Genomic DNA, 26,417 nt, shown 5'->3' with positions numbered 1-26,417 from the left:
TACACTGAATCGTCTATTATTAGACGAGAGAATTGCTTCTCTCCGGAATATCTCCAATGCATACATCCTTAATTTTATCATTGAGTTTTCTATCGCGTTACACGCGTTTCGTGACCACGAGCACCAGGTTGATCGAATTACTCTTCATGTCCTCTCTCATTCGTGTAACACGCACCCGAAGTAGCACGAGTCTAATCGAGGAAGGCTGTTCCAGCAATTTCGTTATCGCGCTCTCTCAACGATAATGTTGGAAAATTATCGTTCTAACAATTTCTCCGTTCGCAGTCAAGATATATAATTTTAAATTCCCTAAAGATCTCTCTCATTACGTTTGCGTGCCTTTCTTTCTCTCGTTGCGCGAAGAAATAAAATTCACGATCGCATAAGTTAAAATCTTTCGTGACGGGCTGACGGGCTCGTTTCTCATTTCCACATTGTCGGCCGCCACAAAGCGGCCCCTTCACTCCATGACAATTGCGGTGGCTAGAGCGAACGAGAGGGAGACGATCACTTTTACGACGTTACCGCGAATCCACCCGTTCGCTGAGTTTTGGGGTGAGCCACGCTTGCGCAAGTCCGTCAAGGTGCCGGAGCCAGCGAGCGACGTGCAACAACCATGCGAGCTTCAGTTTTCGCCAGGTCCTCGTCGAGGAAAAAAAGAGTCGCGGTCGCTCGCGAAGACGAGAGGCATCCCTCGTTGCATCCCGATCGTCCTCGTGGCGCGAGTCGCTCTCGTCGCGGTCGGCAGGAAACGATGAACGATGAGCACGCGCTTCGATCCGTAGATCGCGTCGCGTACCTGACAGCGTCCGGAGCCGGCGCGCTCATCGGCGCTATATCGCGAGCAGCTCTCGAACGAGAGTGAAAGCGCGGGTGGTGTTGCATGCGGAAGCGGCTGCTTTGCATTTCGTTCTTTATCACGCGACATGTAGGACCGATAGATTTCCATCGGGAACACTTGATTCGTAACTCGTGACTCGCCCGGTGTCGGGCTTGTTAAATCGCAAGATTAACCCGCTCTGAATTAATGAACAATTACGTCAGTTAATTCTTCTGTGCTGCACGAGGCTCCTGCGAGCTCCTCGGCGGAGCGCGGGAGCCGTGCCGTTGATCTGAATCACGTCACTTTTCGGGACTCGCCGGCGATCGGATCCCGTTGATCCGTTTAGCGCGGCGCGAAGTTTTCGCGAGGAGTCACGTGCGGTGACCGCGAATGGAGGGGAAAACGAGTTTGTGGCAAATCTGAGAAGTCACCGGTGGTACATGAGGACCTGTGAAGTTCCTAGTGAATATATGGCAACGTCCACGGTGGCGGATCATCATGACATCGTCGGAAGAACTTCCCCGGATGTTGCCGAACGCGTTCTTCCCATGAACGTCTGCCCGCCGAGCAGTTTCCCGGACAAGTTTCAAGATTTCTTCGCGGCGCTTACCGAGGACGGCGACGACCTACCCAGCATGCTCGAGGACAAGCTTATACCGAGGTGAGTACGGCAAATACCTATTTAGTAAAAGCTTATCTAGGTACTGTAAGAGAACATATACGGATAATTCTCGTGAAAGAAGGCAACAAGTAGTTTTATTCCAAAATGGAAGGAGGAAGAGATTTAAAAGAGGTAGAAAACGTTTTGTAGGAATAATAAAGAGAAAGAGAATATGAATATACATATTTATTGGCCGTCAATTAGGAACAGAAACAATGTTAAAATGTATTCGCTGAAATATGAAAAACTTAATTAACACTACTAAAGACAGGGTTATAAATGTTATAAATCAGTTGTCAATTAGCAGCGAAAACGTTATTAAAGTATCTTTACTGAAGCATAGAAGACTTAATTAAATGCTAATCGTCGAAACGGGTATGATTAAATAACTATAAATAGCGCTACGGGCGTTGATCAGATTAGCCTAATGCGATTAAATATTAAATAATGATCGATGCGATACAATATTGAAACAAGGGATAATTTGTGCAAATAGCTTATTTTAGCATCAAATATTATTATTTGCAGCTTTGAAGGTAACGGATCAGCTTTTACCGTTCGGACGTTTCAACAAGTGAAACATATGAAATTTTAGCCATCTACTTCTCTGAACGCTTTACGAGTTACGAATTCAATAATACCATAATACTACTCGGTAACGCAATTGAGAACTTCGTAACTTTATCTCGAAATTACATTTCTCAATCTAGGGAGTCTCAATCCGAACTGTTATGCTGATATCGTACTGGAGTTCGCGGCATGTGACGAACACGCGTGGGAAGTCTTTGGTATTGGTTGAAGCCATTTGAGAATCTCGAAATCGGATTAGAGCCTGTCGCGCGGCGATTCTACGCTATCTTCCGCCGCGCCGCCGCGCCGCGAGTAATGAATCAATCTTCCACGAAACTGAGTTTAATACGAGGAGCGGAAATAGAGCGGCGATACTCACGGGGAAAATCGATAGCGCAATGCGTGCGTAAAAATAGGATTATGCCGCTCCGAAAGTTGCCCCCGCGAAATGAGGGATTTGCCTGCTAAACCGGAAATTTGCAGAAAGCCGGATGGCACGGGCGTCGACGCGAAAAATCGGCGGACCTGGAACAAACGGACCTTCCAGAGGCGGAGCAGCGAGGTCGAGGTCCGTCTCCATCATACCTCGCTGTCCGGGTCTCAGGGTCACAGCTGCGTGGACGGACCGAAATCGCCGACCTCGAGGCGCAGAAGTTCCAGCATCGCGGTTGCCAGACCCACGCCGGACTTACACAGGTCGTCTCCTCGTAAAAGTGATTGATCGTTGACTGATATAGTCCGCTTGACGGCGTCCGTACGGCGATCAATCTGTCTAACGAGCGCTCCAAAATAATCCTTACCGCCTTAAATAAATCCGAGACCGATCACCGGCGCTGGAGCTTTTCAGCAAACCGCCGGAATGTAAATTGATTGGAAAGTCTTGGATTTATGGGAGGGATTTTCCACAACCGCGCGGCACGTGCCTATGATAACGATTCTATTTTCGCGTGGCAGATTTCTGCAAGCGGAGGCCGGTCCCTGGGGTCACCTGTCACCCTCGCCTAGGAGTCCGACCAGAACGCCGGCCTTGAGTCCTGGCGCCGTGTCATCGTCATCTCATCTGAGCGCGAGCGCGAGCCCGAGCGGACCCAGTCCGACGAGTCCTTCCGGTTCAGCTAGCTTGACATCTGGGATTCGCGGAGGTCCCGGCCCCAGGCAATATCGCAGCAGAACGAGCAGCATGCCGGCTGTTCCACGTCACAGGGTAAGGGATATGATAAAAAGCGTGAAACGAGCGAGTCTCTTAAATTTTCGGTAGGAAAAGAAACCTTGGGATATTTCGTGTATTCTCTCTTGCCGTAATACGGAGAGGGAGAGAGGGACGGAAAGGGAGAGAATAATTTACAATTCGCGAGCTCGATAGGGAAGCAAATATAGCGAAACGCGTAACGATGAGCCTCACGTTACATAAATCGATGGCGCACGTGGCTGAGTTAATTTCCTCGGTTATTGTGAGCGATACCTCGAAGCCGTTGCCGAAAGACTTTCCTTGTAACGACGGAGGCGATTCACGCGTATCGGCGAGTGAAATGAACACGGAGTGCGTAAATTCCGCCGAATAGCGTACGGCAGCTGCAGCGCACAATGGTGTTGGGAATATCGCTGCCCGTGGCTGTCGCTCTTTCCGAATTTCATCGAAATTCCACGTAACGTGATCGCGGAACGCGGAAGCTAAAAATATAAAATCGGAGCGCGAGCGCGACGAAGCGCCTAGAGAAACGCCGGCTTTTCCGCATCGTTGATTAGCTCTTTTTTTTCATTTCCCCGGAAGCTGTTGATGTACTACGTCCGTTGGGACTTAAAATTGAGCGAACCACCCACTTGCAAACGCTAGAAATATCAAAAGAGAAAAAATTAATCATTTTAATTCATTTACAAAGAAGATTAGTTTATCTTCTTATTTTAAGAGAATTTTTTTTTTATTAAGAGTCTTATTAATTCTCATGAAGTCACAGCTTCTGTATAAAATGCATCCTTTGGCCGATTCGGTCGACCGATCGTCATTGAATTCAGCGACGATTGACGCAGTACACCACAGCAGACGATACCAAGGACGGCACAAATCCGCGAGGACTCCGCGAGTTTAAGCCTCGATGTTGAGCGCTAGTCCGACTCTGTGACCACCTCTGGTGACGTTCGCGCAGTCGATGTTGAACGAGAGGATCAGCGTGACACCGTCGCTGAGCTTCTGCAGAAAGCTCGTGGCTAACTGGAGATCGGTGTTGAACTTGAATCGCAGGGTCGACCTCTCGTCGATCTTGCACTTCGCCGCGGCGCCGACCGTCCACTTTTGCACGTCGCCTCGCTTCCCGTATATGCCGTTCGCCGCGATGTCCAGGTCGGGTCTCGCTGAAAAGCAGCCGAGACATCGCAATTGATAGAACGAGACGAGAGGATGAAGGATACTCAAACATTTATGCCTCAATTTAAAAGTACATAAATCAGATTACAGTCGCCCTGATAACGTTCTTGTTAATTAACGCAATTAAGAGTTACGTTTTAAGCGAATAATTTTAACCCAATTTTAAAAGCGAGGTCATCGACGTGCGACGTTACGTATAGTTTGCGCAAAATCCCGACGGTGTCGGTTTACGGTTTGAGGTTTGCTGTACGTCACCATTGCATGACGCTGTCACATACCCTCTACACGCTAACGCTGCTAATTATCGCCCTCTCCACCCTTAGCCCTCCCGATTCCGTCAAGAAAATTGATAACGCCACCGTGACGTGCGCCGATATATGCTAAACGATTTGTATTACACGTCCGTATTCCGCCTATCCGAACACGGAACGACGGGATCTCATTACGCTCGTCTGAGCGCCAGGCACCTTCAATCCCCCCATTTACTTAATACGCGCGAAAGACAGCGGTAATTTAGCAGTTCCGCTCCTCTAGCCGACGACGACGAGGACGCGATTTCGCGACGCAATAGGGGAAAGGGAGAGTATTACGGAGTAGACTGAAATTACTCCGTTGTCACGGGGGATGATTAGTCTTCCCGTCGGGCGACGTCGGGCGTTTCTCACCCCTCGCGCTAACTTCGCGCGGAGGGCTCTGTCTAGGGAAAGAACGCGTTACCTTCACCGTTTACCTTTGTACAACACGGAGAGCCCGTACACGTACGGTATGCAGGTGCACCGGAGGTGCAGGTCGATGTCGGCGCAACCGTAGGCGACCCCGACGTCGTTCTTCGTCACCCTGTTCGAGGTCGCGTCGTAGCCGCCCTGGTACCCCAGGAGCAAATCCCGGCATTTCAGTACCACCGAACCGAGCAAGCTGGTGCCCGAATCCGGATCGTTGGCTGTAAACGGAAAATTTCTGTAATTTCGACGATTCGACACGCGACACCGCGCGGATTACTCGTTACGTGTAACCGAATATGGAAAAGGTATATGGTGTTTCGATCATCACATTTGTCCATCGGAAAAAAAAAAGAAAATTTAATTCTCTCGTTTGTCGGAATTTAATCGAATAAACTCTGTCGCTAAACTCCGTCGCTGTTGGAATCCCTGAATTCCCAATTCACCTGCCTCTGCGCTCGCGCTTCTATTTCGGTTTTATTTCGCAAAAAATTCTCCTCCCGACGTTTACGTATATCGATAGAACGCGACAGCACGATAAACCGCACGACAGCGCGGCTATCCACAAGAGAAGTGCCCGTATCAATTGCCATCGCGGAAACTTGTGCTGCTCGCGGAAATTGCCGCGACTTGTTAGTAAACATTCGAGACACGCGGTTCCGCTGTTGTTCCTGCAAACTTTGCGTGATATCGAAAAGGAGTTTGCACCGGAGCGAAGGAATTATTTATTAAAGTTCTCATTTGTTACGCAACGCGCAAACGCGAAACGCGAGACAGAAGGCAGAATGTCTTCGAAGCGAATTACTCGAGAGAACGGATACTCGTCCCCGATCGTTTCAGCGAGCGTTTGATTTTATGTTAAATTTGATGTTTCCATGTTCGTCTCATATAACAGAGCATCGGAAATATCATTTGCCGCGCTTTCTCTGCTGGAATAATTAATTAGGCACGGGGGAGAGGGATGGCGGAAGAGAGGAGAGTTTACTAGGAAACTCGACGATCCGGAATTTTTTTATACTCAATATTAACTATTCCGCGAACGGAGTATTTAATTACGGAAATGCTTCTCGTATCTTATAATATCAGAAAGTAGTCCGATTTTGTACAAAGATATAGAATCTGTGCTACTTTGTTTTAATTTAGCATTATTAATAAGTATATTTTTCGTAGTACTTCAATGGTATACATGTAAAAAGGATTCTTTTTAATGACCCAGTTTTATTTGCCGCTTCTTCTCGACGAGGTAAAAGGTTTGGACGGTATATATAATTAGTCTTCTTCATCCCTTAGACGGGAATATACAAACACAACATATGAAGCCCTTTATCCATCACTCAAGCAGGCGACCTGGCCAAAGCCGTTACCTTGCAAAAACTTTATAAATAGAGAGATGAATTTGTCCCGAGAAATTTGTGCGCCGCTCGTGCTTCACTGGGAAGCCCGGCAAGTCCGCGCATATTATCGACGAGGCGATTAACACTCGAGAGAACGCGGTCACGCTTTCAAACGTGAAAGAAACGCGGTTATCCCGTTATCGACGCGTAAAGTTAATTAGATCTAAGGAAATTGGCGTGACTAACAGATCTCGCAGCTTGCGTTGATCCTCTCGTTGGCGAACTTCGAGCCGACCTTCACGCCTTTCGCGGCCGTTTCCGGATTGTACGAGCACTCGGAGAGCAAATCAACGCCCTTCATTAGCAGCCCGTTAAACTCGTATCCCAGAAAAAGCGCGCCCTCGGTCGTCCATTTTAACAGCAGAGCTCCAGCATTTGCCTTGTACTTCGTCTCCATTAAACCGTTTAACTGTCATTAATTCATCGTGAGTAAATCGTCCAATCTTTTTTGCCTGGCTTCAAGACGCAATACTTCTGACAATAATTGTTTCCCAAGATTATTTGAATGTTCGGTTAATATAATTCCAATACAATATTTCACACATTATTATTTAAATACATTGTCATATAAATCGATTATATAATGTGATTTAAGAGAGAATGAGATAAATAATGTTTATCGAATTTATTAATGCTTATAAACTAATAAACATTTCATATGTATTAAAATATTGCTATATAAGCGTAATCCTCACGAAACATGGAAACCCACAGTTTTTTCCGCTTTCAAAGCGATAGTTGCCGCGAGTTCGAATTCAGTGACACGCATATATCGCTTGCATATTCCGATGGGTAATTAAATGCAAATATTGCCGCTTGAAATAGTTGATTCAGCTACGGTTTCACGCAAAATTTTTCGCAAGATAAACTGCGGGACAACCGCACCACTTGTTTGCTTTTCCCACGAATTATAATCAACAAAATAATTAGTAAATATTGCGCGATACTATTAACGGTAATGCAAACAAAATAGGCAAAATTTATTGTTCTAAGAATTTGCAAATATCGAAATGAGAGCATAATGATTTTCAATAACCTTTGATGCCTCGAAATTCAACGTTGCGTCACTCGTCATCTGGAATCTTTTGGTAGATTTGGTCTTGACATTAAACTTGAAAAGGCCCTTGCCATGGTGATAGCCCGTTTTAAAAACATCCCTTGCATTTTTCCCAAGATCTGCGAAACTCGGTGCTTCCATCACGAATTTAGTGTGTTGTGGAATAAATTGTGGTCGTGCTACAATGGTAGAAAACGTTTAAAAAAGTTTTCTCAACACAACTTAACCAATTTCTTTAAAATTATCCAAGTATTCTGAAAACCAAATTGTGTTTCGAATTTATACACATGTATGTATATAATTATTCTGCTTTTAGCCTGCCTTCCATAAATTTATTTAATTTCGGACATTTCATTATTATATTAATATTATATAATATTGTATACACTCTCGATAATTTTAATTCAATTTCTATTTAGATCGAAATAATTAATTCCAACCAATTTAGCGCTCACGTTTTATCTTCGTCAGAACGTGCCTTCTCGTTTTGTTAAGCGATTTGGGACTCAGCAAATTGGGGCTGCGATGTAATTCGAACGTACGCAAGGGTTCTTCGACATAACGAAAGCATGGTCGATGTTAACTTCTCGTCGCGAGAAATACGGGGATTCGAGAAGATTGATATCGTGATTTCTGTAGGACGGGCGTGGTCGATATTCGTTTCCTTAAGCTTCACATTGCAACCCGTCAAAGAAACGGAATGAACTTGATCGGGGAAGAGAATGTGGGGCAGAATTCAAACTATCGACGTCCTCGAATCGCAGTTAAATTTCTGCGTTCACACAAGTAGACGAGTTGAATAATGGTAATACGCGACGATTATGTCACCGAATGTGTTTTGCATCGATTAACGAACGCGTTAGGATTCACCGCGACCCTAATACAGCGCTCGAGAACGCGTCGCGTATTTCTGCCGCCTTTCCGCCCCGTTTCGCAATTGCGAGGGAAGGCAAACGAGCATATATGCACATGTCGGCACACTCCGCTCGCTGAAATTTACAGAACTTTATACATCGATTTACGTCATGTAGCTCATAATTCGATCAATGAACGCGTCGGCAAATCGCATCGAGATATCACGCGCAATGCATTTCTGTCAATTGATAATGACGTTTGCGGATGATGGGATTACTCACTCTCACTGTGTGATTAGAAATTGTCTCTCGTTCACACGTCGGAAAGTATAGTGTTCAAAACACTTTACTGAAGAAAAAAATCTAAAATCGGAAAGTGAATTTTTAACTTCCAACGATTTTTCCCCAGTCTGTCAGATTAGATTTGCTTCCCCCGAGGTTGTCGATGTCAGCTATAATAAGACTCGCGTAAACTGGGATCTGACAAATCGAATTGTCATTTGTTGCAGCCGATGCTGGCCGATACGAGACGCGCGGGTGGCACAGCGGGGGGCGAGGAGGGCGAGACCGAGGACGGGGTTGAATATTACAGGCTCCGGTCTTTCTCCATAACGGCGAACGGGGTGTATAACTTGGGCGACTCGTTGAAGACACGCCGCAGCAAGAGCATCAACAGCGTCACCTCCTCCACCAGCTGCAGCAGCACCCGGGAAGGTAGATTACTCAGGTGAGGATAAACAGAGCGCCGAAAGTGCGCGATAAATCTCTCCCATAACGTCCGTCCGCTCGTCGGAACGCGCGGCCAGATTCCGATTTGGGACTCGAGATTTCCTCTGGCGTTGCATATTTCGAAAATATCCCGCAGTATCCGGCAGATAATTGCGTATGTGTATAACTCCGGAACATGGGATAAACGAACAACTCGTTTCGTTTCGCGGTTGTGTGTTATTGTGAAATAACAATACGCGATGTGTACCGGACCGGAGTCATACCGCATCGTGCATAATGATTGCATTCTGGGCGCGCTTGCAAATTCGCGGCTATTAAGAGAGGAGGGCCGCCAGATTAAACGAAGATAATTATAATTTCGTGCTATCGTTCGCGAATAATAATAACGTGAGTTATAAAAGGTACCGCGGCTAAAGCTCAACGGTTGAAGTCTGAACATTATAATTGGACGCTTTCGTCTCTATGGTTACCTATACACTATAAATATAAAAGTATAATAAGTATATAAAAGTAAAAAGTATAAAGCGTAAAAGTATAATGCTTGTGACCGCGCGAAGATAGAGAGAATGAGAGGAGAGAGGAAGAGAGAGAGAGAGAGAGAGAGAGAGAGAGAGAGAGAGAGAGAGAGAGAGAGAGAGAGAGAGAGAGAGAGAGAGAGAGAGAGAGAGAGAGAGAGAGAGAGAGAGAGAGAGAGAGAGAGAGAGAGAGAGAGAGAGAGAGAGAGAGAGACACCGAGGGAAAATAATCTTTCACGTAGTACACGTGCAGACGTGATGCCTCCTCCACATTTTCATCTCTATATCCTCGGGCTGTTTATTTTCTTCTTCGAGGGCTTCGTCGCAAGCCGGCGTTGACGCTTTAGAAAACAAAGAAAAATACATCAAATGTTTTCCCTCGCATGACTTTACTTTACGCAAAAGGTCCAGGTTCCTCGTGAGATGGATCCATGATACGGCTGTCGACTTATTTGTATCCATCGGGAAGCAAAATCAAGAAACAGAGATTTTTCATGACAAACTAAAAGGTCTTTATTTCAATAAAAGGGGTGAATGTGTATCGTGTACGATAATTATTTAATAACTAAGTATAATATATAATAATTGTTTAATTATTATAATTATATGTAATAATACTGCGTTCGCTTCAAGTGTTAACAGTGGAGGTACAAAAGACTTCCTTCGAAGAACAGTTTCTTTATAATATCTACATAGTGGTGTAAACTTGAATCCTATATGACTTTATTATAAGATAATTTAAAAGTCTCTTTTATAATTTCTTAACTCAAATGACATATTTGTCTTAACACAGATATTTTATATGGTCATTACATTTGTAGGTCCTTTAGAATAAAATAACTTATGTTTGATAAGGTTTCTTACATCTCTATTAATTAATGAAATAATTACGTGTATACATAACAAACAAAATATGCTAATTAATATAATTGTTATATTAATTAATTAATTTGCATGAAATTGTTATGTATGTATAGTGCTTGTTACTCGTTCTCACGAGAGAGAATTTGGACCTACTAAATAAATAACGCGGAACGGGGATTGTGTAAATCAGGAACTATCTGCGGAAGCGATTTTCCTTTAACGGGAGATTGATATTTACCGCCGAATTTATCGCCGGTAGTTTCTATTCGGGATAATCATCCCGGAAGTTCGCGCTGATCTTCCCGGACGGTTGTTTACGCTTGCCTGAGCGTACTCGCGACCAAATCATATTCGATGCGTCGTCTTCCGCCCCGGTTTCCATCTCGCCCGCGGTTACCAGGAAGATACTCGAGTACTTGCCGTACGAGCGCCACGCGAAACTCCGAGTAATCGCGACTGCACGAGCGCTTAAAGGCGCCTTAATTGCCCCCGGATAATTACACGGCGCATAGATTGCATCCTGGGTGGGTGGAGAGCCAGTCGTAAAGAGAGCCGTATCCGACCCTCTGTACCGTAAAAAGAGATTAACGGCATTCTACATCCGTCTTTACGCCGATTTAAAATTTAGAGAGCTTCTCTCTCTCCCTCTCTCTCTCTCTTTCTCTCTCCGTTTTCCCGGCTTTTTCGCCGGGATTTGCCGACACGATTTTCAACACCGTTAAATCCTCTGAGAAATCGTCCCAGACTGACGAAAGTGTACGACGGTGACAAGTAATCCCGGTAAGTGCTTACCCAGCGAGGGGGTGAAAAGGGTTGTGGCGGCTGGGAATGTGGTGCAACACGCATGTATCGAGAACACACGACGAATAATTTAAATTAAGTTTTCCTCTAAATGGTTTCCACAGAAAAGCAGACCTGACAGGATAGAGAGAGAGAGAGAGAGAGAGAGAGAGAGAGAGATTTTGTAATGTTATTATATCTGAATACATCGCATTACTGCGCGTTCGCGTCTCGCAGCTCCCAGCTTGTCTTGCCACTAAGAATTATAGATTCACAATTTACAAGCCCGTCCCTTTTACGTTCATTCTATTCCCGTTTCCTGTTTTCACAGCAAACACATATATTTGTTTAATTTTAAACAGAAAATGAAGAAAAATATGTTGAATGCTATTCCTTCGTATGATTTTATTTTACGTTAAACACAGATCCCCCGCAGGATACAGTTTTCGTTTTGATCCGTTATTTTCTCGAGAAATAATGTGCAGTTCAGATGAGAACAGAGAAAAGGGAAAACTTTTTTTATCAAAGGTTAAAAGATCCTTATGTAAATAAAAGTAGCGGCATCGTCATAATATAGAATATTATATTATTGTATAACATAATTATATAAAAATACAAAAGAACACAACATAATTATATTCAAATATATTATAGAATATAGTATATAAATAAAAAAGAAAGCGCAATAAAATAGACATTCCAATAACGATGATAACGACGACGAAAAATTATTCTTGGATTTTTAATTATGAAGCAAAATTGATATTTGTGGAGGAGCTTATCTTAATTTTGATAAAGAGAACATGTAATCGTTCTAGCATTTTTTCCACAAAGTGTGAATTATCATTATGCACAACATCTCCGCGGGATCGTGAAAATTAAAACTGCTTGTTGACGTCGCGTGTAATAACCGCGACAAGGTTGATAAAGTTCGCGCGTCGGATTTAACATATCTGTCCCGAATAAACCGTTTATTAGATGAAAATTGTAGGCATTGTTGCTTTAACGAAAGAGAACCGTTTTAATCGCACGTATCTGTCATAATGGTGGACGAGTACCGTGGTCGTAATTGCGAATGATCCGGATGAAGCACTAATAGAATTTCCAGAAGCGAAGTCTCGCGTAATTCGTTCGAATGTCACGTAATATTTCATTCGTCGGTTTACGCTTCTCCTTTTTCTCCTTCTCAGCTCGGCCTCGCAGCTCTCCGGCATGGAGGCGGAAGAAGAAGCCGGCAACGAGCGGGTGGCGACGTACAAAGTGGGCATGCTGGGCGCGTCGGAAGTCGGGAAAACCGCCCTAACTGCACAATTCACCACGAGCGACTACATTTGCGCTTACGACGCCTCTCTCGGTAAGCACATGGCTCTGCTTTTACGCTTGTTTTCCTTCCGTTTAATTTCGATCTAATTCGGCACCGTGACGTCGCCGGACCACTCCACGTGAAGCGCCACGTTCTCTGGAGACTAACTCACGCGATTAAAATCAGATGGATATATCTATCGTAATCGAGAAATGGTGATTAACGTTCCCTTCGCGAAGGGACAGACAAGCCGTTTCCACAGTGGCAGGAAATTAACGTCGTTTCCGTTTTTGCCGTTGAAAGGAGCATCCTCGAAGAAGCGTTCGCTGCCGGATGGACGTCGCCTCTGAAACTTTGCTTACAGCAAATGATCGTCTCGCGACGGCTATTTCGCATTTAATTATGTAGCACTTGTTGCGAGTTACGCCGGATTGTTCGCGATATTACGTACTCTCATTTAACGGAATTAATTAATCTGCTGGGTAAAACGTTAACGGTACAATATATATTCACGCGAAACGCGCATTTCCCTTAAAGCGCTTTGATTGCATCAATTAACTGTTCGATTATGCCTCCGATAAATTATTCCGCACAAAGTATTGTAACAGAAGTTACAATGAAGTTTTTGTATTATCCTGGGAAATTACGGTACTTTTGTTCAGAAAGATTAGGTACGTTTTCTATTTTACAAATGGATTGTCGTAATTACTTGAATACTTTAACGTACAATTTAAAACGTTCAAAATCTGCTAATGCGAGAAAGAAATTTTATAATCTGGGTTGCTTTTATATATCTTTTACTATTTATTATATGTTTTTGTGTAGTGCAAGTTGTAATTTAAATATTTCTAGATGTAACAAAAAATTGATTAATTACAGCATTGTTTTAATTTATTTTAATTACATGAAATATTGTTCTTATACATGCTCCTACATAGCGCGGTTTAAAACACATAAATAGCTTTATAATTAGTAAAACTGTACATACAATTAATTGTCAATTTTAATGAATATCGTTATATCGCAGATTTGCAAGAAAATGTCGTAAAGAGGGACACGTTTTCCATGTAATTTATAGCAAAATATTTGCTTTGCGCCGTAAACGCGCACAGCGTTAATTATTTTTCGCGAATGGTGTCGGAGAGGAGTTACTTTCGTATGCAAGTCGTATCTTCTTCGTCTCATTAGTCTTTTATACGTTCCCGCGTCTCGAACTCTCTTACATTTTCTTATGCTTCCGTGCGACGAATGGTAAGGTACTTACTCTTTTGCGAAATTGCTTTTCGCAGGGTGATCAGTCAAAATCAATGCGATCGATGTCGCGCGATCCAGCGCGTGCGAAAGCACAAAATCCAATCGCGTCGGCAAATGTCCCGTGGAAGCGGCTCTCTCATTACGCGTACATACATACACACACAAACAACAATATAATAATAACCTGTAATTTAGCAGTCCAACCGGGCCAATTAATTCGCACGAGCCGTTTGTAACCTGTTAACGGAAGCAATTTTCGCTTGTAATGAATTGTCCGTGACGCGCATTGACGCTGCGCTTTTGTCCCACCCTGCGAACTCGACGGCGCTCGCTCGGAGTCGCTCGCCCTTTCAATAAGTATCAATATACCAATGTATAGCTATATCGTTAACTATCCGCAATTAAGACTCGCTCGTCTTGCGATGTGCTCCATCACGGTGATAAGCCGCTCTTATCTCAGTCGCTCGAAGGGAATACGGAATTCTCTTTATGCTTCGCCTAGCACACACACAAGAGTATTTTGCATCAATCGAAACCTTCCGATAACCAACATCGGTACCGGATACGGCGGATATCGTTCGAGCTCCTGTCCATCTGGTACAGCAAATACTTGAGCGGAAACGACGATAAGACAACATGCGGTACGCTATTGACCCGAAAAGAAAGATCCCTTGGTCGCTCTCTTCTCCGTCTTCTCTTCTTTCTCTTTTATCCTTTCCCCGGGTAATGCATGTATGTATGTATGATATTTTCCGCTGGTTTCCGCCGTCGAGGTCACTCTCTCGTGGTCGATTTTATTGAAATCATTGCACGAATTCGCCGCGAGTACCGGTCCTCATCGTGAGTACCTCCGCGTGAGCTCTCAAAGCAGACCCTGTTGTATCGATTTTGCACCAAGTACTTGTCAAGAGAGAGAGAGAGAGAGAGAGAGAGAGAGAGAGAGAGAGAGAGAGAGAGAGAGAGAGAGAGAGAGGGGGGGGAGGGAGGGAGGGAGAAAGAGAGCATTATCGATATTTCTGTACACGAAAGAGACAATATATTCCTCTCTTCCCGCTTTGACGAGTTCAACCTAGATCATAATGGCCCTTCGGAAAAGAACGGTCATCGGTAGTTCTATTAAAATTTCTCGCCGTTGTTGGAGTGTAATTAAATTTGTCCCTTCGGATAAACACATCTGCGCGTATACTTTTAATGAAGGACCTGATCCTCGCTTCTGGCGGCATGAGAGAGAATAAAGAGCGTGGAGTATGCTGCGCGGTGGGAACGTGTGCTATCTTTCGATCCAACCGCTGCCTTTGGAGCGGGACATTAATCATTAGTTTTTGCTTTTAATTACGCGCGTTTGCATATACATATAAGAAAATAATACCGATGACGTGCGAGTCTGATTGATGGTCGGACGCGGTATTGCAAATGCCGATTTGCTGCGTTTTTCAGACGAGGAGTACGGGCAGAAGAACGTATCGGTGATGCTCGACGGGCAGGAGACGGAATTAGAAATCATTGATCACCCCGCCTCGGAGATGTCAGTGAGTAAAATGCGATGTTTTTTTCGGTTGCGGTGAAAAATAGCGGAGTGATATATCGGAGCGCCGAGGTGATGCATCGAAAGGTCAATTACCCGACGAATTGCGTTAAATTGAGTAACTGTCGGATACCGGAAGGAACTTATTTGCCGCTCTCGTAAATAGAGTTATAGCACGACGTCATCTTTATCGAGTTCTCTCTATTATTGCCGATTAGATGTCGGCGTAAACCTCCGGGATACACCCCAAATATAACACGATGATGCGCGTAGATGAGAGAAAGAATTGAGAAACATAGGTGTTCTTTTATCGGGTAAATAAAACGAACTAACTCGAAGGGGTGAACAACGTGGAAGGGGAATTAAGCGAATTATTTCCTCGGATTTATCGAGATGAATCGGAAGAGGGCTGTTACGTAGGTGCTTAATGTGATAAAGCGCTAATTATACGTATAGATAAAAAAAACAAGGACACGTTTTGCAGTGTGAACTGTAGGATCGTTTAAGAGTTGTTACGAAATAAAACATTATAGATACGCGAGCTATTGGAAATTAAATAACGCTTCTTTTACACGTCGCCAGTATTCTCTCTTGTGTTTCTATTTACCGCAATATCGCGTTTCGTTATATGAACGATGAGTGTTTTTCGATAAAATTTATTGGTCGGCTGGAAAATGAATCGACCATCCGTTAATCGACATTTTTCGTGAATTTTCCCATTTTCTTCCCCATCTTCACCTTTTCGAGGTCGAGACTTTTTGTTCAACTTACAATCCGGACGTGTACGTGGTGGTGTACTCGGTGGTGGACAGAAGAAGCTTAAAGGTGGCCGAGGAGACGCTGCTCTATTTGTGGAAGAGCGATTATATGACGACTCACGGTGTCATCCTGGTTGGTAATAAAGTGGACCTCGAGAGGAAGCGGGAAGTTCCGTCAGTGGGTGAGTACTGATGAATTTCGTATAAATTCTCCCATGTATATAGTCACAATCCGCGAATCGTTTTAACGAAATCGTTGAGAGAAAAATATAAATCGAGAGTTTCTCAAATTCAGTTCAATGAAAAATCCTGTGTTACACATCCAAATTTACATAATTCTAGTGTAACTTCCTTATAAAAATAACGTTTAACAAATCTATGAACTGAAGTTATAAAATAAAATGCAATTTTACGGGAAAAATTTGAAAGCTTTATACAATTTATAATGTTTACGTTTGACTTTTAGAATAGAATTTTATTTATATAAATTTATAATATATACCGTGTATTTTTACGTATACGTGTATTTTAATGTATATTTTATATGTATTATGATTCTCCAAACGTTGACCATACTACGCGGGATATAAAATTGTAAACAGAATTTTATCGACAATATATTGATACGAATTGCAGGTCGTCTGAAGTGGACTTAATACGTTTGAGGAATCAAAATGCGCACGTATACCTACATGAAATTTATTTTAAAGTGCACTCACATATGTCAAAGCATCCAGCACATCCTCCCACATAAAATCATAAAGTGGAATTCCATTCTAGAATTTGGAATCGTCTATAAAAGCGAGTTTTAAGTTTCAACTGCTTATGTGACATTCGAGTTTACCGTCCTGCCGACAGTTGGCCGCCGTTTGGCAAACAGCTGCGGTTGCAAGTTCATCGAGACGTCGTCGGGTCTGGCCCATCACGTGGACGAGCTTCTGGTCGGCATTCTGGCACAGATCAAGCTGAATCCGCAGCGCAACCGGGACCAGGTGACCAGGCGCCGTCGCAGCAAGCAGCCCAGGCGGATTCTGAAGCACCTGCTCGGCTTCAAGAGGAAAACCAAGAGCTGCGAGAACCTCTTCGTTCTCTAACGTTCTCCTCGCGCAGCGTCCCGTGTACGGCGCGAGAAAGAAAAGTGATTTCATCAGATATCGATCGCCCGAGCGTGTCGCTCCTCGGTCCGCGAATACGTGCGCTATCTTCGCGAATAGGTGAGCATTGTGCGACGTAGGCGAGAAAACGTATATCTGATTTTAGGAGGCCACGCGACCAATCGGTAACGCGAGGCGCACAACCGCGAAGAATATCGAGCAGATTCTCGGAGTGCCAGGCGCAAATAACTGGGATACAAAGAAATTCACGCCCGTAATACGTATCGATGGCGAGTAGCGCGCGAAGGGAACTAGACCTCAGGGGCTTTTGTATTCGCGCGTAAGGAAATAAATAAATCACGTCCTTTTCAACTCGAAAACGAAGCTTTTTTGTCGAAGCGCAGTGCAAGTTTGTTGCCGCTCTCATACGTAAATAATTCAAATCAGGAGGAATTAACCCTTTCACGTCCAGTGGAATACATGTCTCAGCGTTAAAAAAATCCTCTCTCCGGTAAATATTGAGGCATTGCTAAATGACTCATTTTAAAAGGAATTTAAATTTTTTAATAAAAGTTATTGTGGCAAATATGCTATTATAAAATATATAAAAATTATTTTCGTAGTAAGATCGAGAGGTTTTCTCAATTACCTATGAAAGGTTTTAATAAAGGTTTAACAAGTGTGCAGTGTTATCTTCGCTCAAATAAGATTTTTTAATAATATAAATTTCTGATGACATTTATATATAAGATATAAATGAACTCTCGAGTCTTTTGTATCTCAATGATACGGAAACATAATCATGATGTCGTTTGATACTTGCGGATAAAAATTAGGCTGGAAATTTTTGGACTTTGCTATGTAGTTATCTTAAAATTTATTTAAAAAAAATGTTTATTTTTGTACATTTGCCATATCAGATCCGCTATTTTAAATTTTCATGTGTAATCCCATTTTTATATTCAGCGACATCAGTGAAACCTTAAAAAATAATTAAATCAGTTCCTCTTTTCAAAAAAAGTCAACCGTGAAAAGATTAAGGGGCTTATTCAGGCTGACTGTTCGGTGAAGAAATGTAATTTTGGACGAATTTTTTTCTTTTTTTGAAGGATGGAATAAAAAACATATTTTGACGTCAAAAATGTATTTATTTTATATAATTTTATACCTAGAAAACTATTAAAAAATAAGAACAAATCTTTGATTTCTTTGTATCTTCCGCATAAAATGTTTATTGTCACGAATCTGTATTTTGGACTGTATGTAACATAATATTAGAAGGGTTGATCTGAAACACAAAATCCAAATATTTTTTTAGATATGATATTTTATAAAACCTAGTGAAGGGAAGGCTTAATTTTGGCTTTGCACAAATATTATAACTGTTTGAAAATAATTAATTTAAAAAAAATTGGAGAAATGTTATAATTTCATTGAAAAGTCAAAACGTTAAAATCTGCCTTCACCATCTCGTTAGATAGTACATATCTAAAAAAGATATTTGGGTTTTGTGTTTCAGATCAAGCTTCTGGAAATTACGCACAGTCCGAGATGCAAAGTTTCGCGGCGGTAAATATTTTATGTAGAAGATAGAAATTGAAAACTTTGTTCTTAATTTATAGTCTTTTAGATATAAGATTGTATAAATAAATACATTTTTAACGTCGAAATATCGTATTTTTTGTTTCCTTTGGTTTCATAATGCATTTTCTCACTGAGTCTGATAAGCTCATTAAAGCGAAACACGTGTATGTGTGCGTGTGTTTTAAGCGCGTAAGTAATAATTTTATGAGAGCTTCGCTGTTGCTTCGCACTTTTATATCCGCGTGCGCAAAGAATGACTATATATATTATTATTATATATTCCGTATTTCCGAGCGAGTTTTTTCCCCTGTGACACGTCATCGCGATGTTGTGATTTATCATGATGAGGATAACGTGACGCTGAAAATAGGGTAAGAGCGCAGCGCGATATAATATCGGAAATAAAATCATCGATAACGAAACGGGGCGTGTGATAAAAATTACATTTACGAGATGCGAATATTCCGCGTCTGATACGGGCCGAGCTGTCATAAACTCACGCGAACGGACGAATGTAATTTGCGATAATGCGGCTTTGAGGCGCAAAATTCGTTTTGGCGTTTCGGGAAGAAAATTCTGAAAAGAAAATTCTGCAAAGATCTCCCAATGTTTCGCGTCGTATTTATGCTGTGTACGCATGCTAAAACGGTCTATTTGAAAGATTATCGTAAGTTCGTTACTTCTCCGAATTATAGATAAGCCAAAACTATAGCTAATAACGTAGATTATTAATGTTTATAAAGCAGCATGCTAGTAGTAATGATAACAGTAATAACTACGTAATAATATACCAGTTGGTAACAGGAAAGCTAATCGCTTTGCTACCTTGTGCGTCGGACATTAATTATGAAAAACACCAATTTGTACAGACATTTTAATTGTCTCTCATGATAGATCAAGGATACGGATCCGCAGCGAATAAATATATTACATTAAACTAACTTGATCAAATCGAGATACACGGAGATTCGTATATAGCAGCGAATCTCTTAAAAAGAAACTGCTTCGCCGAAATTTGCGATGCATGAATCCTTCGACCGCGAATAATTGTCTGAACTTAAAGGAGAGCGTATTCGATAAAACACAGGCCGATATTCATAGTCAGATCTTATATTTAAGATCGTTTTAAGTTTATCTTTAGATACTCCGTAGCCAATGAAACGAGTCGTACAGCATCTGAATGACTATGAATACCGGCCATAATCAGTATAAGGATACGCTCGTCAATATTGGAATCCTCAGGCAATGCACGAATATTCTCGTCGCCGGGCTGGGATCAACAAATACAATCGACCAAGCAAATCTTGTATGCAAAGTAGCTTCGCGGAGAGTGTCAATAGTTAACGATTTAGGGCATGATAGAACTCATGCGTGTGAAGTACGAATGATCCTATCTATATCACACTGGTGTCTAGTCATCATCGATATTGCATATGAACGGCGGTGACGCTTTTATTTGGAACATATCATGCAACCCTGCGAGAGACGCGGCCATCGGTATTATTTTATGATGTCGAAATGGACTGCCGTTGTGGTTGCATTGACCTCGTTTTCCCGAAAGGAGAAAAAAGGAAGAAAGATATCCAATATTTTGATTAGATTCTGTCGTATGTACGGATTTTCCGTTGAAATCCGAGTAAAATATGAATGTTTTATATATGGATTTGTAATAAATTTCTTTCCTTTATTTCTGCCAAAAAAAGGGTAAGTTTTCTCTTTGATCTCACTTATTGTCGTTTACCTCAAAATGATATAACGCATAAACTAAAATAAATACATGTATTAACACATTGATTGCTACGTCGTTCATGAATGACATATAATTTCCAGGAAGTTAAACATTGTTTCAACAAACATGTTTTTTTTCTATAGTTTACTTTTTTTCCAAAAAAACGCCACGAACTCTATTAATATTTCAATCTGAAATTATGTTTTATGGCAAAAAGAAAGAAAAATTATGAAAGGAAAACGTGTTTGGCTCTCTGAGAATATTTCATGAAATTGAATGTCATTTAAACGTAAAAGACGTGGCAATCAATGTGTTAATTTCGTACGTTTTTTTTTCCTTTTTTTAAATTCTTTGTCCTTTTATTCGCTCGAATAACACGGTAGTGGACTGTAAGGGCGGCAAGGATTGCAGTATGGATTCGGTGGCGAGGGTGGCTGCGGTAATGTTGTCGGAAGTATAGGGGGTAGCAAAAGCCGGGGGCAACAAGGTCCAGGTGTTATTGGACAACATCGAGGTGGCGGAACGCAAAGAGGCCTTCGGGGTGGAATCTCGCAAGGAATTTCTTCAATTCTCGGGGGCAAAATTATACTGTGCGACGGCGATGATGAAACGCTTGCACATTTGCTGTAAATATTACAACACTTTGAAACTAGAATGGCTAATCGCCGGAAACTAACGATCAAGCGTTTCTCTTCTATCGCGTATTACGAAACACGCGATAATTTTGAACGTTGAGAATTATTGGGATTTCCTAAATTAAATTGCACGTACCAATTGTCAATAGCACATATTAGATATTTCAGCTCTTCCATGCCGTTCCAGCACGGCTCCGATTTCTTCTTGCAAGATGTATCCCTTATTTTTATCGACATTTTATCTTATCTTTGTTTTACCTTTATATATATTATGTTCTTTTTACTTCAACTAAATTTAATTGTAATTGTATTTCGCTTTTAATTACATTGCGGGTCAAATCTTTATGACAGATAATTTCGTCGACATGAAACTGCACTTTTAATTAAAAAAAAAATGATATATTGCGTTTGACGTATGCACATATTTATATAGAGGTATGAAATGGTAAACGTAATAGCTATGTAAACTGTCGCGAAAATTATGCAATTAATTCCACATGCGATACGAAAATAATAAATAAATAATAAAATATAAAATAAAATACAAATATTCACCGTATATTTGTTCCGCTTTGATGCTTCACTGCCTGCTTGCTCTTCTCTTCATGTTCTTTCATTTTTGCTTCTTCATGAATTCTCATTTACGAAACAGGTCATTATACGATCCCATATATACCAATTCCAAAAATATGATGTGTATCTCTTACGGCACTTCTGCGATGTTGAAACTAATTAAGGTCCAATCTCTCGCGCAAATACGATTATCAGTGAAATATTTTTTTTTATTAACAGATATAAATAAAAAAAAGCTCTCGCTATTTCATTTTATATATGTATGTACATCAAACATATATATGTATGAGTTTTTTAATTCTTATTTTTCTTATTATTCTTTAATTAAGCTATGTCTCGTTTCTATTTTTTCTTTTGCAAGAAAATATTAACATTATGTCTCATAACAATGTGTGTATATATATATATATATATATATAGGTATATGAGTTTACATAATGTGTAAATGTATGTGAGTGTCCGCAATGTAATGAGCTCGGGTCCGTGAGTTTGCTAAGCCCAAATGACCGTGCGGATTAGTCTTCCCTGCGGAAGTAAATGAAATTAAATGCTTAGTTGAATATGCAATAATTATATACGAACAATTTGGTCAAACACACTATCTTCGACTCATTTTATAACGTAGTATCTTGGAAAAATGTTTAATGATAGTGTATTAATTTTCAGCACATTCAAAGTTCAAAGTTATTAGCAACGTGCAATATTGCGTACCTTTTTTAAATGCAATTATATTTTCTTTACGTCAATCGAGATTGATGTCACTATTTTATGCATAAAAGTATTAAAGCAAGACCATCAAAAAATGTATATTTTATGATATAAAATATTTTATATTTTCTATCAAAATATAATCAAAGTGAAATACCAAACATCTCGCTATTTAAAAAATTAAACATTAAAAAAGTGATTAACATATTAATTAAATATTACCTTAGGCAATTCGCAGTCGTCACAAATAGTTATGTAATATAATATAATAATGCATTAAAATACCAAAAATGATTAAAACATTTGTGGTACCCAGTATACATTATTACTGAATGAAGTCATTACTGAAATGCGAGATACACGTGATGTGAACGTTATAGTTGTTATTTACATTTTTTTGCAGACTATATTATGAAGATTTCATATAATTTTTATATTGTAAAATATATTTTCTCGATTTGGCAGAGTAATTTTATAAAGCAAAATTATGGCATTACCTGGAAAAGTCAGTGCTTATCAGAAATTAATGTTGAAGATCGCTTCGGTCTTACCCGAGAGATTCCGCGCCACGTTTTTGCATCCTGCAGGTATGGTCTTGTCTAATTAAAACGTCTCTGAAAAAAAGAGATCGCTAAATTCACCGAAAAATGTTTTAAAAAAAATCGTTTTATCAGGTCCGACCACTGTATTTTTTTGGGCACCAACGTTTAAGTGGGGCCTGGTTATAGCAGGTATAGGGGATGTCAAACGATCCGCGGATACAATTTCTCTCAGCCAAACCGCGAGTCTTATGGTTACGGGTGCTATATGGTCTAGGTATATAAATATCTCTCGTTTGAGATTCATTATACAAGGTTGATTGATGATTTATTTGAATCCGCACAATTCTAGATACTCACTGGTAATCATACCAAAGAATTACAATTTGTTCAGCGTTAATTTATTCACCTGCGCTACGGGAGCATATAACTTCATCAGAGGATTAGCATATCAAATGGCGCAGAAGTAAATGGACACCAACATATGTCGTGAAATGATTGAGAAAGGGAGTGATTTTTATACAAATGTATCTCGATTTTTATTATATAAAATTATTTAACAGTCACGCTAACTATTCGTATGTCATCGTAAGGCTTATCAGTTTTAGGATTTGTCTTCACTTGACTGACATTTTGCACGACCTCCATTCCTTTGTGAACTCGGCCGAATACGGTATGTTTGTTATCTAACCAGGGCTAAAAAAACGAATAAGATATTTGTGTTAAATGAAATCTCGCAAACATATCATAATCAATTTCTGAGAAACCTTACAAAGTATTATCTACTGTACAAAGAATTTATACTCACTGTCGGTGTCAATGTAATGAAAAACTGGCTGCCGTTCGTATTTGGCCCTGCATTTGCCATGCTCAGAGTATACGGCCTGTCGTGCTTCAGAGTCGGCTTGAATTCGTCGTCGAACTCGCCTCCCCATATGCTCTCACCGCCGGTACCAGTACCAGTAGGATCTCCCGTTTGTATCATAAAACCTTTGATAACTCTATGAAATATGTGACCATTGAAATAGCCATTCTTCGCGTGCACGCAGAAGTTCTCCACCGTCCTGGGGACGTCTTTGCCGAAGAGATTTACGTGGATGTCACCGAGCGCCGTGTGAATTATCGCCGTGTCGTATATCTTTTGCATGTTTGTGGCCTCTGTAGAAGATATGATGTCCTCCTTAGAGGGCTTTTCGTTGAATACGTCGCGGTCGCATTCCTGACTCTTTGTATCCTCCGGCTCTCGTCTCGTGAACATGTAGAACCGATTTTTTTTGTGCGCCGTGCAAAACAACGTCGGATCCGGCCGATTCAGCTCCATCGTGGGATTCTCGGACGCCTCCATCTCAACGGTCAACGCGGCAGTAGTCTTCCTCGCTTTTCCCTATATTGAATTATTGAATAATGTATTTGAGTATTTTTAATATTGTACAGATGTATTTTCAATCAGACTTTTATTGAATACCTGGAATAATGTTAGCCGCATTGGTCGTATGTTCTCCGGCTTTCCCATGATTTTAATACAACGATTTGTGTAAAGATTCACCATTTTGACACCCAGCATAGTAGGATATAGAATAATATAACCAGACTCATCAAAAATAATATTTCCCAAATTTGTTTCAGTTTTATCCAGTTCTCTCTCGACTGCCATTCTGTAATAATAATAGAAATTAATATAATACTTATTTGCTAAAGAAATTAGAACCAATTTATATAAAATGCAATTGTCCCACCTGCGTCCAAATTCCATGTTTGGAAGTTGCTGTACAGTTTGCTGCAATTCGCTAAATCTCTGCAGCGTCTCGTCAAATATTCTGTATAGTTTGCCCGTCCGGAAATTAAAAACCCTAACTTTTCTATCTCCACTGAGAGACGCAAACCGTTTACCGTCTGGTGATATCGCTAAACCGCATGGGTAAGTCTTATTTTTGGCGAATTCAAACAGATCGGTATCCAACTTTGATTCAAACGATATGCATTTGGGAAACTTGTATTCCGTTTTCGGACCTGTCCAGTACTCTAATATTCCAGCTCTATCAACGGAGATGCACGTCTCGTACACTGGATTATACTGTAAAAAAAAGATGCGTTACCCTCTTCTCATTTTACCAAAATTTCGATATTCCTTTCTGTGCATCTTCCATTATAGCCTGACTTACTTTCATAATGACAACAGGTTTAGTATGCAGCTTCTCGAACACGTGTAAAGGTGTACTTGTTCCCTGGCCGTCATAGACATATATCTTGTTGGATTCTTGCGAAGACACTGCCACAGCGGATATAGCATCGCCAGCCGAGTAAACCCATTCGGCGCAAAGTGGCTCAAAGTCCAACTTTATCATGTTTATCATATCTTAAATAACATACAGGATAGAATAAATTAAATATATTCTCTACATATCTTAAATAAAAGTCACGCGCAAACTTTCTTACTTACCAAAATTAATAACGTCGAATATTTTCATAGTTTTATCTATGCTGACTGAACATACGTGAACACCGTTGCAGCTGGCAGACATTGACTGTATCGGCTTTAAGTGCGCTCGGAAGTGTTTTACAAATTCTATTAATTCCTCCTGCTTTTTCCAGAATTTTACATGTCCGTCGCAACTGGCGGTTATCACAAAATTTGACCTGTAACAATAAATTTAAATAATAAGCCTTTCATAAAGAAAACTGCTACACTTTGTTGTAATTATCAATTCTAAAATACTAACTTTGTTACTAAAATATGAGTGATGACATCCCTATGCATGTAAGATTTCTCATAACATTCGCAGCATGGCAAATTATCTATGTAGACTTGTTCATACTCCAAGACTGTGAAATTATACAGGAAGTAATTAAAAAATGTATGTAATTCTTTAGAGTGACGTAGATCTTTTTATTTATCAAAAAATATCAAGCGGGACAATAGAAAGATCAAAATTTCAAAAAATTAAACCCCCCATGGAATAGAGAAACATTACATTTACATTCATTTGTATTAAGCAATTGGAAAGGAATTGCATCGTATGTGCGATAAGTAAGAAGGTAAAAAGTGAGATAATAGATACACGAAATTCAATTAGCATTTATTGATGGGAAATTAAATGAAAACAGCCTTGGTTAGGTTAGTTAACCTCGTTGCTTCTTTTGCGGCGCAGCTTCTGAAGGTAGCGGTCCGATCCAACCATCTTCTGTGTCACTGCCTTCGTGCTCACGTTTTTCACTCATTATTAGATAATATTATCAATTTTAATGAATACAAATATACATTTAACCTATAGATCCAGAAATGTTTACGTTACAGCACAGAGCTACTGCCAAACTGCTTGCTTACAGCTGAGTTCTTCGCTTAGCTGCACCTTTGACCTTGTTACGTTGTCAAAGTAAAAGGCGGGA

General features: G+C 40.9%; 3 protein-coding genes and 1 long non-coding RNA gene across 5 annotated transcripts; 2 read left to right on the top strand and 2 right to left on the bottom strand.

The window, feature by feature from the left end:
• Positions 1-639: 639 nt before the first annotated feature.
• LOC139769105 (uncharacterized) lies at positions 640-20,548 on the top strand. Of its 2 annotated transcripts, XR_011717483.1 has the most exons (9): positions 640-1,484; positions 2,538-2,750; positions 3,009-3,258; positions 8,950-9,167; positions 12,519-12,682; positions 15,323-15,414; positions 16,158-16,350; positions 17,027-17,382; positions 18,782-20,548. XR_011717483.1 is itself a non-coding variant. In XM_071699881.1 (8 exons), exons 1-8 carry the CDS (start codon positions 1,264-1,266, stop codon positions 17,260-17,262), a joined length of 1,587 nt encoding a protein of 528 aa, XP_071555982.1. In that variant the 5' UTR covers positions 640-1,263; the 3' UTR covers positions 17,263-20,548. The 2 variants fall into 2 exon arrangements, 1 of the variants encoding a protein (XP_071555982.1); XM_071699881.1 differs by having other exon boundaries at positions 17,027-20,548.
• Positions 3,958-5,709, bottom strand: LOC139769062 (uncharacterized). The gene is made up of 3 exons (XR_011717481.1): positions 5,582-5,709; positions 5,147-5,356; positions 3,958-4,403 (listed from the first exon to the last, which is right to left on the bottom strand). It is a non-coding gene; the product is annotated as an uncharacterized lncRNA (long non-coding RNA).
• A 2,430-nt stretch (positions 20,549-22,978) lies between the features above and the next one.
• On the top strand, positions 22,979-23,500 carry LOC139769052 (mitochondrial pyruvate carrier 2). Its single transcript, XM_071699811.1, has 3 exons — positions 22,979-23,078; positions 23,166-23,307; positions 23,383-23,500. The coding sequence occupies exons 1-3, from the start codon at positions 22,979-22,981 to the stop codon at positions 23,498-23,500; spliced, it is 360 nt and encodes a 119-aa protein (XP_071555912.1).
• LOC139769103 (peptidylprolyl isomerase domain and WD repeat-containing protein 1) lies at positions 23,333-26,381 on the bottom strand. The gene is made up of 8 exons (XM_071699876.1): positions 26,156-26,381; positions 25,751-25,853; positions 25,471-25,667; positions 25,193-25,386; positions 24,767-25,104; positions 24,496-24,685; positions 23,839-24,414; positions 23,333-23,726 (listed from the first exon to the last, which is right to left on the bottom strand). The coding sequence occupies exons 1-8, from the start codon at positions 26,247-26,249 to the stop codon at positions 23,583-23,585; spliced, it is 1,836 nt and encodes a 611-aa protein (XP_071555977.1). The 5' UTR covers positions 26,250-26,381; the 3' UTR covers positions 23,333-23,582.
• Positions 26,382-26,417: the final 36 nt, after the last annotated feature.

This window comes from Temnothorax nylanderi, unplaced genomic scaffold (assembly GCF_030848795.1).
Source record: "Temnothorax nylanderi isolate EJ_2023f unplaced genomic scaffold, tnyl_v1.0 TNYL_tig0020_pilon, whole genome shotgun sequence".
Taxonomy (NCBI): Eukaryota; Metazoa; Arthropoda; class Insecta; order Hymenoptera; family Formicidae; genus Temnothorax; species Temnothorax nylanderi.
This window is presented reverse-complemented; position numbering and strand designations above follow the sequence as displayed.

Excerpts from the sequence above, each read along its gene's own strand:
- LOC139769052 (XM_071699811.1), top strand. The coding sequence starts at position 22,979 with ATGGCATTACCTGGAAAAGTCAGTGCTTATCAGAAATTAATGTTGAAG. Across the intron at positions 23,079-23,165 it reads CACGTTTTTGCATCCTGCAG|GTCCGACCACTGTATTTTTT; the intron begins GTATGGTCTTGT and ends TCGTTTTATCAG. Across the intron at positions 23,308-23,382 it reads ACGGGTGCTATATGGTCTAG|ATACTCACTGGTAATCATAC; the intron begins GTATATAAATAT and ends GCACAATTCTAG.
- LOC139769103 (XM_071699876.1), bottom strand. The coding sequence starts at position 26,249 with ATGAGTGAAAAACGTGAGCACGAAGGCAGTGACACAGAAGATGGTTGG. Across the intron at positions 25,854-26,155 it reads GCCGCAAAAGAAGCAACGAG|TCTTGGAGTATGAACAAGTC; the intron begins GTTAACTAACCT and ends ATAATTTCACAG. Across the intron at positions 24,415-24,495 it reads TGCGGCTAACATTATTCCAG|GGAAAAGCGAGGAAGACTAC; the intron begins GTATTCAATAAA and ends AATTCAATATAG.
- LOC139769105 (XM_071699881.1), top strand. The coding sequence starts at position 1,264 with ATGAGGACCTGTGAAGTTCCTAGTGAATATATGGCAACGTCCACGGTG. Across the intron at positions 9,168-12,518 it reads CGGGAAGGTAGATTACTCAG|CTCGGCCTCGCAGCTCTCCG; the intron begins GTGAGGATAAAC and ends TCTCCTTCTCAG. Across the intron at positions 15,415-16,157 it reads ACCCCGCCTCGGAGATGTCA|GTCGAGACTTTTTGTTCAAC; the intron begins GTGAGTAAAATG and ends CACCTTTTCGAG.